This window comes from Macrobrachium nipponense, chromosome 1, assembly GCF_015104395.2.
Source record: "Macrobrachium nipponense isolate FS-2020 chromosome 1, ASM1510439v2, whole genome shotgun sequence".
Taxonomy (NCBI): Eukaryota; Metazoa; Arthropoda; class Malacostraca; order Decapoda; family Palaemonidae; genus Macrobrachium; species Macrobrachium nipponense.
Genome location: NC_087200.1, coordinates 152674675 through 152685608, shown reverse-complemented (window position 1 = coordinate 152685608; position 10934 = coordinate 152674675). Strand labels below are relative to the sequence as shown.

The window sequence follows — 10934 nt, the reverse complement described above, 5'->3', positions numbered from 1 at the left end:
ATCTCCAAAAGTTGGGATATGTACTTTTATCCTAACAATACTAATACTGGCTGTGTAGGAACTCTCTGTCTCGCTTTGTAAAGTGACTATTCTAACTAGATCTAATTGCGAGACTCGGCTTTGTTTACATCGCCACATACGAGATGCGATCTCGTTATCTTGAACCTAGAATCTCTTAAGGTTAAGTTTCTTAAACGGCGATCTAACAGCATTCCGATCCTAGCAAAATTTTTATTGAATATATGTGAGGAGTGACACAGCAATAATCAGTACCTAGATAGCTAGATCAAAACTCAGCCATGCTTGTGTGCACTCTCGGATGGCTGCACATGGCCGTCACCCCGCGCTGATATTAAAACCGACTCCGCGGGTCTAAACCAAATTTCTTTAACTTTCTTATTGAAAACAGAATTGGGGTACTTAACATAGGTTGTAGATGCCATTGGAGCCTCAGCCATCTTGCATATAAATCCAAATCTGAGATAAAACACACACAATTCAAAAAGTGTTTTACGCTCACAAGTCCAAAAAGAAGGATGTCAGATGGCGCTAGCATCGGGCGGTGGCGGGGTGGTCCAAGACGGTGCGGTTGAGACCGCTGTTACGGCACACCCCACATATGTAGGTTGAAAGACGACCTGTGGATAGTGGCTTTCACACGCCCTTTCTTTATACACGACGCCCTAAGGGTGCTCGCGCGAGGGTAGTAACCTCTGCATACCAATGCTAAAACTTTCTCTGGTATATTTGGAAACTATTTATATCAGAAAAGTAGCAAGAAGGACCTTTTCACCGGCGAACACAGGTCGACCCAGAAAGACAATTAGAAAACAAATTTACGTCAAGTAGCAATTGCATGATTTATTGCCCAAGATTGTTGAAGTGACACCACTGTTCTTGCTTCCTATCTTCAATTCAACACTAGTTCCTCAGAGAAAAAGAAACCACAACAACAAATAAATATGTGTAAGAGGCTTAATAGAGTAGCCAAGAGAATAGAAAAATATGTGAGAGATCACTTAATACCTATCATATCACCTAAATCTTGCCTGCTAAAAGAAAACAATTCACTTACTAAATGCGTCTTTAAGTGAACAAGCACCAGACTGGCTACAGAGAGGGGCAATAGCAAAGACTACTAAGAATCCCAGACATATCTTGCTTCCCTGTACCTCCAGCAGTAGGGGGAGCATAAAAGAGCATGGCTAAGTCATGGCTTATGAGGAGGGTGGGTGCTGGTACCTCCTCTGTTGCAGGGTAATACCTGAAATACATTGACTACTGAGGGAAGGTAACAACATGAGAATTGAAGTAGTAAGCAGTGTGTTTTGTAGAAAAAGTTTTACCAATAGTAGTCAAATGAGTCTAGGTAATTACAATGTTACCCAGCTTTAATTACTGGACCAGCTTTCACCAAAGGGATATCCATACAAAAGACTAAAGGTTAATATCCTAGTGGGAACAACTGGATTTTCAGAAAAATTAAAACATGATATTGTAATGATACAATTAAGTTTGTTCATACTTACCTGGCAGATATATATATAGCTGATAATTTCCGACACCGACAGAATTTAAAACTTACGACACACGTAGTGGGAGTCAGGGGGTTAGTACCCATTCCCGCCGCTGGGAGGCGGGTATCAGGAACCATTCCCATTTTCTATTCATAATTTTTATTTCCACTGTCTCCTGAGGGGAGGTGGGTGGGTACTTGATTATATATATCTGCCAGGTAAGTATGAACAAACTTAATTGTATCATTACAATATCATTTTGTTCATGCAACTTACTGTCAGATATATATATAGCTGAATCCCACCTTTTGGTGGTGGGAGAGACAGAATAGAGGATTTAGGAAACACATAGTGCAGATAATTGATATCTTGGTTCCTTACTGTTAGCATAGCTGGCTTCTGATTACCTGCCACGTAAGTCTGCTTGTGCTACTAGAGTTGCCAGCCAAGGTAGAGACCTATGAAGTGGTGCCCCACTCCAAATGATCTGTCAACAAAAGGGGCTGAGACCACGACGTGACTAGACCATGGACCATACTACTGAGGGCAACGAGACAAAAATACCACCACCTGGCTTAGTTTACCAAAGGTATCCCACTTAACTAAGCTAATGGAAGGGAGACCCGCCCCAGGCGGTCACCCCACAACCATAAACACAAATTAAAAACCCCCCTAATCCCTAAAGGATAGGATGAGTGTTACCTCCTGCCCCCAAAACAGTGTCTGCAGCAATGTATGGTCGAGGAGAAGCAATTTTCGTATGTCACTTTCACCTCCCGCAGGTAGTGTGAAGCGAACACCGAATTGCTTCTCCAAAATGTGGCATTCAAAATATCTTTGAGAGCCATATTTTTTGTGAAAGGCTACCGAAGTAGCAATAGCTCTCACCTCGTGAGCTTTTACTTCAGAAGCTTTAAATCACTGTCACTACACTTATTATGTGCTTCTTGAATCGTATTCCTGATGAAGAACGCCAGTGCGTTTTTCGACATAGGAAGATCAGGTTTCCTCACTGAACACCACAAATTGTCCGATGAACCTCTGCAAGCTTTAGTTCTCTGCAGATAGAACTTTAGAGCCCTGACAGGACACAGGAATCTCTCACGTTCGTTTCCAACTATATCTGACAACCCTTTGATTTCAAAGGTCCTCGGCCACGGGTTGGAAGGATTCTCGTTCTTTGCTAAGAACATGGGACTTAAAGAACACACCGCACTACTTTCTGAAAAGCCAATCTGCTTGCTAATGGCCTGAATTTCGCTAACCCTCTTCGCCGTCGCCAGAGCGGTTAGGAAATCGTTTTCTTCGTCAGATTCCTGATAGAAACTGAATGAAGCGGTTCGAAGTTACTCGACATCAAATATTTGAGTACCACATCCAAGTTCCACGAGGTACTTTAGGCTGGACTACCTTCCTAGTCTCGAACGATCTAATGAGATCATGAATGTCTTTATTATTAGACAAATCGAGTCCTCTGTGTCTAAAGACTACAGAAAGCACGCTCCTGTAGCCTTTAATAGTTGGAACAGCCAACTTCACTTCCTCTCTCAGATGAAGAAGGAAGTCAGCTATCTGGCTCACAGAGGTTGTGGTGGAGGAAATGCCCTTCTTCCTGCACCAGGATCTGAAGACAGCCCACTTCGATTGGTACATAGTGATCGAGGAGGGCCTCCTTGCGGTGGCAATCGCCTTCGCCACAGGTCTTGAAAAACCCCTCGCTCTGGCCAACTTCTTGATAGTCTGAACGCAGATCAGACTCAGAGCGGGGAGGTTTTTGTGGTACCTCTCGAAGTGGGGCTGTCTGAGTAGATCGTTTCCTTTAAGCGGGCAGAGTCCTCCAGAAAAGTATACCAGGAAGGAACATCACCTCTGTGGAAACCCAGTCGGCTGCCGGCCAGAAGGGGGCCGGGGCGATGAGTGTCATCCTCGCTCCTTCCAATGCCGCAAACTTCCTCATCACTTCCCGAGGATCTTGAGCGGGGGAAAAATAAAAGCGTATATGTCTAGACACCCACCAACTCCAAAGTAGGGCGTCTACTGCGACTGCTCCCGGGTCCAGAACTGGAGAGCAATAGAGTTGAAGTCTTCTCGTCCTGGACGTTGCGAAGACATCCACCTGTGGACAGACCCCACAGGTTCCACAGCGACTGGCAACCTCTTGGTGAAGGGTCCACTCTGTCGGCAACAGCTGCCTCGACGGACTGAGAAGGTCCGCTCGACATTTCTGTACTCCTGACACGAACCTTGTCAGGATCGTGACTTCTTGCTCTTTCGCCCATAAAAGGAGTTCCTTTGCGATGGCAACAGAGAGGCGAGTGAGTTCCCCCTTGATTTCTAGGTATGCCAGCGCTGTGGTGTTGTCCGAATTGATCTGAATGACTTTGCCGGATACTTCTTCCTGGAAAAACCTGAGAGCCAGATAAATGGCTGACAGCTCTTTCAGATGATGTGCCAGGACACCTGTTCCCCTCTCCAGGTACCCGACACTTCTTTCCCTCCTAGTGTTGCTCCCCAACCCTTGGACGACGCGTCGGAAAACAACACTAGGTCGGGGTTCCGAAGTTTGAGGGAGAGCCCTTCCGCGAGCTTCCGAGGATCTGACCCACCAACTTAGGTGATCCTTCAACCTCTCTCGTTAAACACAAGATCGCCTCCAGATCTTGCTTGTTCTTCCAACTGTTGGCTAGGAAGAATTGAAGAGGTCTGAGGTGCAGCCTTCCCAGAGAAACAAACTTCTCCAGTGAGGAAATGGTCCCCAGCAAAACTCAATCCATTCCCTCACCGAGCATGTTTCCTTCCCCAGAAAGGTCGCCACTTTCTCCAAGCATTGAAGTTGTCGCCCCTGGGACGGAAAAGCCCGAAAAGCCACTGAGTCCATCTGAATCCCCAGATAGACTAAAGATTGAGACGGAGTCAAATGCGACTTTCGAGGTTTACCAGAAGCCCCAGGGACTTTGCTAACGTCATGGTCGTGTGCAGGTCCTCCAGACACCATTCCGCGATGAAGCTCGAATAAGCCAGTCGTCTAGGTAGAGAGAGATCCGTATATCCTCCAAATGAAGCAGCCTTGCCACGTTCTTCATTAGAATGGTGAAAACCATCGGCGCTGTGGTCAGACCGAAGCAAAGTGCCCTGAAGTTGGAATACCTTCCCCTTCAGGACAAATCGCAGGTATTTCCTTGATTGGGGATGGATGGGGACGTGAAAATACGCGTCTTGGAGGTCTAGTGAGACCATCCAATCCCCCGGTCTCAAAGCTGACAGCACCGATTGAGTCGTCTCCATCTTGAATTTCTTCTTTATCACGAAGAGATTTAGGCTGCTGACATCGAGGACGGGTCGACCCCCACCCCCCCGAATGTTTCGGCACCAGGAACAGGCGGTTGTAAAACCCTGGCGATTCCAGGTCGAAGACCTGTTCCACCGCTTGCTTCTCGATCATTTGTTCCAGCAGATCGAAAAGCACTTTCTGCTTCTCTCTCGATAAGAGGGAGACAAATCCTTTGGTGTTGAGGATAGCGGGGGTGGGGGTGACTTCAAGAACGGGATCCTGTACCCTTTCCTCACGACATCAGAAAGCCTGGCTCCTACCGGCGTCTGAAGGACTTCCAAATCACTTCCTACTCTTTGACGGAGCAGGGGTTTTTCCTCTGGAAGAGCCTCTTCCTCGGGAGGCTGCTTTTGAGGAAGGTCCAGCACGAAAGGGCTTCGATTTCTTGGCAAACGAAGCTCCAGAAGATGAAGCAGCTGCTGGCCTTCTAGAAGACTGAGCCAGAAGATCTTGCGTTGCCTTTTCCTGAAGGCTTGAAGCTATGTCCTTAACCATTTCGCTGGGGGAAGAGATGGTCTGAGAAAGGAGCGAAAAGCAAGTCCGCCTTTTGCGTTGGAGAGACGGATTTGGCCGTGAAGTTACAAAAGAGCGCTCTCTTCTTGAGAATCCCCGAGCTAAAGTGCGTAGCCAACTCCTCAGAACCATCCCTGACGGCCTTGTCCATACAAGAAAGAACGCTGGACAGCTCCCCCAGACTAATAGTATCAGAACTCCTTGACCTGGCATCTAAAACTCCAAGACACCAGTCGAGAAAGTTGAAGACCTCTAGAGTCCTGAAGAGGCCTTTTAGGTGAAAGTCGAACTCGTTATGGGTCCAAGTGACTTTTGATGAAGACAGAAGGGCTCTTCTGGAGGCGTCTACGATGCTCCCGAAGTCACCTTGAGCAGAGGCTGGTAGTTTAACGCCTATGTCTTCTCCTGTCTCATACCACATGCCTCCTTTAGCCGCAGAGTCTTGAAGGCGGTAAAGCTAAAGAGGACTTTCCTGACGCTTTCCTCTTCTCCATCCACTCATGGACTTTCCGGAACGCTTGCTTCGTGGAAAGCGACTTCTTCATTTTAATGAACCCGATGTCTTCGTTGCCTTAAAAGAAGAAAATTGAGAAGGAGGAGTACGAGGGGCTTCGGTTGAAAAGTTTCTCCGAACTCCGATTGTAGAAGACGCATCAAAACTTTATAGTCCGATGAGACAGTAGCTGGTTGCTGTTCTTCCTCTGCTTCTACTAAATCATCGCTAACTCCTTCCTCAGAAACTGGAGAAGTAGGAGGAAACTCTGAAGAAAACTGACGAACAGGAAGGGTCCCTTCTCCACCTGAACTTGCATTGGTGAGGAACTGGTGTCTACCAGCGCGCGCTTGGCGTACCGAATCCACACGTTTGGCGCCGACAGGTGCGCGCTCGACATCTACTAACACACGCTTGGCGTCACTGGCGCGCACCGAGCGTCCACTAGTGCACGCTTGGCTTCCACTGGTGCGCGCGCCGAGCGTCAGTCAGCGAGCGGCTGCCGCTCACTGGTGCATGTTTATCACACAGGTGCGCGTTTGGCGGCACCTGAAGCGCGCTCCACTTGCACAGAAGCGCGCTCAGCGTCCACACCACTCCGCGAACATACGAAGACTTGCGAGCGGGAGATATTTCATCCTGAGAGCGAGAAAGCGAACTTCTCACCTCCTCTAGAGAGCTGCTGGGGAGCAGAACGAACTCTAGAGGGAGACTCGAACGAAGAGAGAGGCGAGCGAGGAGAAAGAGCGGGTCTTGACTTCTTCACAGGAAGCTTCTCATCCTTCCTACGACGCGGAAGAGACTCTCTAGCAGCAAGAGCGTCCTGAAGTGCTGCTGCAGTGACTGAATCATCCTCTTGTTTGGCGAATCTTCCTGCTCCGGGGAGGGATGATCCTGTGAGCAGGAGAGCGGCGAGGGGACGCCTCCCTGCCTCCTCCCAGGTACGGCTCTTCCCGAGCTCTTGGAGCGACTGTATCGCTCGCACGAGCTAACTGAATCCAAGTCCGAAGACTCTCTACGCCTTTTCTGCGGCGGAAAAGCAGCGAACGCACTGTCAGGTGAAGATCGCAAAAGCGGAGAACTAGGACGTGAAGCGTCAACATTACGCGCCGTCCTTTTCAGCGGACGTGAAGCACCTTGAGAACTCCACCCTTTACGTGGGGATGAAGCCTCCGATGACGAACACTCCTTGAGGAGACGTGCACGCGCACGCTCCCTGGCAGTAATGGGGATTTTTCATCCATTGAAACTGCCGAAGGCACGTCAGATCGGTGGGGTTCCTTGTAACCCTCCTTCGGCTTTCGACATGCTCCTCCCCAGGTCCTGGGAGTCAAGCAGAGGTCCAGGCCTAGAGGCGAAACGAGCCGATCTGACGCACCCTCCACTACACAAGGGGTATCACTGCACTTTTGCACGTCACTTTTGCTCTCAAGAGCCAACACTTTCGATTCTAGATTACGAATCGACTCCAATATTAAGGATAAAGTATTACTCTCTACAGACACTGCTTCAGGGCCCGGGAGGCAAAACTACAGGGTTAGGAGCATTAACAGAAGGAGGGTTAACAGGAGAAACATTAATTTCTTGCACGCCTGAAACACTCCTGGAGGAAGACCTCCTTAACCTATCCTTTTCAAGTTTCCTAAGATAGGTCTCATACGCCTTCCACTCAGAATCTGTTAGTCTTTCGCACTCCTTGCAACGGCTTTCATACGCGTCTTGGAGGTCTAGTGAGACCATCCAATCCCCCGGTCTCAAAGCTGACAGCACCGATTGAGTCGTCTCCATCTTGAATTTCTTCTTTATCACGAAGAGATTTAGGCTGCTGACATCGAGGACGGGTCGCCACCCCCCCGAATGTTTCGGCACCAGGAAAACAGGCGGTTGTAAAACCACCCTGGCGATTCCAGGTCGAAGACCTGTTCCACCGCTTGCTTCTCGATCATTTGTTCCAGCAGATCGAAAAGCACTTTCTGCTTCTCTCCTCGATAAGAGGGAGACAAATCCTTTGGTGTTGAGGATAGCGGGGGTGACTTCAAGAACGGGATCCTGTACCCTTTCCTCACGACATCAGAAGCCTGCTCCTACCGGCGTCTGAAGGACTTCCAAATCACTTCCTACTCTTTGACGGAGCAGGGGTTTTTCCTCTGGAAGAGCCTCTTCCTCGGGAGGCTGCTTTCGAGGAAGGTCCAGCACGAAAGGGCTTCGATTTTCTTGGCAAACGAAGCTCCAGAAGATGAAGCAGCTGCTGGCCTTCTAGAAGACTGAGCCAGAAGATCTTGCGTTGCCTTTTCCTGAAGGCTTGAAGCTATGTCCTTAACCATAGCCTGGGGGAAGAGATGGTCTGAGAAAGGAGCGAAAAGCAAGTCCGCCTTTTGCGTTGGAGAGACGGATTTGGCCGTGAAGTTACAAAAGAGCGCTCTCTTCTTGAGAATCCCGAGCTAAAGTGCGTAGCCAACTCCTCAGAACCATCCCTGACGGCCTTGTCCATACAAGAAAGAACGCTGGAACAGCTCCCCAGACTAATGGTATCAGAACTCCTTGACCTGGCATCTAAAACTCCAAGACACCAGTCGAGAAAGTTGAAGACCTCTAGTAGTCCTGAAGAGGCCTTTTAGGTGAAAGTCGAACTCGTTAGTGTCCAAGTGACTTTTGATGAAGACAGAAGGGCTCTTCTGGAGGCGTCTACGATGCCCTCCCGAAGTCACCTTGAGCAGAGGCTGGTAGTTTAACGCCTATGTCTTCTCCTGTCTCATACCACATGCCTCCTTTACCGCAGAGTCTTGAAGGCGGTAAAGCTAAAGAGACTTTCCTGACGCTTTCCTCTTCTCCATCCACTCATGGACTTTCCGGAACGCTTGCTTCGTGGAAAGCGACTTCTTCATTTTAATGAAACCCGATGTCTTCGTTGCCTTAAAAGAAGAAAATTGAGAAGGAGGAGTACGAGGGGCTTCCGGTTGAAAAGTTTCTCCGAACTCCGACTGTAGAAGACGCATCAAAACTTTATAGTCGATGAGACAGTAGCTGGTTGCTGTTCTTCCTCTGCTTCTACTAAATCATCGCTAACTCCTTCCTCAGAAACTGGAGAAGTAGGAGGAAACTCTGAATTTGAAAAACGACGAACGGAAGGGTCCTTCATCCACCTGAACTTGCATTGGTGAGGAACTGGTGTCTACCAGCGCGCGCTTGGCGTCCGAATCCACACGTTTGGCGCCGCAGGTGCGCGCGTCGACATCTACTAACACACGCTTGGCGTCCACTGGCGCGCACCGAGCGTCCTTCTTAGTGCACGCTTGGCTTCCACTGGTGCGCGCCGAGCGTCAGTCAGCGAGCGGCTGCCGCTCACTGTGCATGTTTATCAACAACAGGTGCGCGTTTGGCGGCACCTGAAGCGCGCTCCACTTGCACCAGAAGCGCGCTCAGCGTCCACCACTCGCTTGCGAACATACGAACGAGGGGTTGCGAGCGGGAGATATTTCATCCTGAGAGCGAGAAGCGAACTTCTCACTCCTCTAGAGAGCTGCTGGGGAGCAGAACGAACTCTAGAGGGAGACTCGAACGAAGAGAGAGGCGAGCGAGGAGAGAGCGAGCGGAGAAAGAGCGGGTCTTGACTTCTTCACAGGAAGCTTCTCATCCTTCCTACGACGCGGAAGAGACTCTCTAGCAGCAAGAGCGTCCTGAAGTTGCTGCTGCAGTGACTGAATCATCCTCTTGTTTGGCGAATCTTCCTGCTCCGGGGAGGGACTGATCCTGTGAGCAGGAGAGCGGCGAGGGGACGCCTCCCTCCTCCTCCCAGGTACGGCCTCTTCCCGAGCTCTGGAGCGACTGTATCGCTCGCACGAGCTAACTGAATCCAAGTCCGAAGACTCTCTACGCCTTTTCTGCGGCGGAAAAGCAGCGAACGCACTGTCAGGTGAAGATCGCAAAAGCGGAGAACTAGGACGTGAAGCGTCAACATACGCGCCGTCCTTTTCAGCGGACGTGAAGCACCTTGAGAACTCCACCCTTTACGTGGGGATGAAGCCTCCGATGACGAAAAACACTCCTTGAGGAGACGTGCACGCGCACGCTCCCTGGCAGTCTGGGGATTTCATCAGTAACTGCCGAAGGCACGTCAGATCGGTGGGGGTTCCTTGTAACCCTCCTTCGGCTTTCGACATGCTCCCTACAGGTCCTGGGAGTCAAGCAGAGGTCCAAGGCCTAGAGGCGAAACGAGGCCGATCTGACGCACCCTCCACTACACAAGGGGTATCACTGCACTTTTTGCACGTCACTTTTGCTCTCAAGAGCCAACACTTCGATTCTAGATTACGAATCGACTCCAATATTAAGGAAATAAAGTATTACTCTCTACAGACACTGCTTCGGGCCGGAGGCAAAACTACAGGGTTAGGAGCATTAACAGGAAGGAGGGTTAACAGGAGAAACATTAATTTCTTGCACGCCTGAAACACTCCTGGAGGAAGACCTCCTTAACCTATCCTTTTCAAGTTTCCTAAGATAGGTCTCATACGCCTTCCACTCAGAATCTGTTAGTCTTTCGCACTCCTTGCAACGGCTTTCATACACACATTCATGCTCCCTGCAACTCTTACATACCGTATGTGGGTCTACTGAAGCTTTCAGTAGCATACCTCATACAAATCAGTTCTAGAGCAGAACCTAGCGCTAGCTGTACTAGACCCTGACATATTATTCCAAGAAAAGTCCAAACCAAAATCAAATCAATCCACTAATAACGTGTGCCTAGCCACCGATCCAATCACTTAATCCAAAAAAGAACCAAAAGGGATACTCAAGTAGCAAAAGTTTCCAAATCCAGACGGAGGTGCTGTAAACAGATGTTCACAACACCGGCGACAGAAAAATTATGAATAGAAAATGGGAATGGTTCCTGATACCCGCCTCCCAGCGGCGGGAATGGGTACTAACCACCTGACTCCCACTACGTGTGTCGTAAGTTTTAAATTCTGTCGTGTCGGAAATTATCAGCTATATATATATCTGACAGGTAAGTTGCATGACAAAATACTAAGTATAAGGGAAATAATATGAGATGTCCACATATTTACACTAAAGA

General features: G+C 49.0%; 1 protein-coding gene across 1 annotated transcript in view; it reads right to left on the bottom strand.

The window, feature by feature from the left end:
• Positions 1-293: 293 nt before the first annotated feature.
• LOC135218971 (uncharacterized) overlaps positions 294-10934 on the bottom strand; it is a 102689-nt gene continuing 92048 nt past the window's right edge. Inside the window, exon 4 of the mRNA XM_064255409.1 lies at positions 294-458. Within this exon, the coding sequence (XP_064111479.1) occupies positions 294-458 (165 nt within the window). The remainder of the gene's footprint in view (positions 459-10934) is intronic.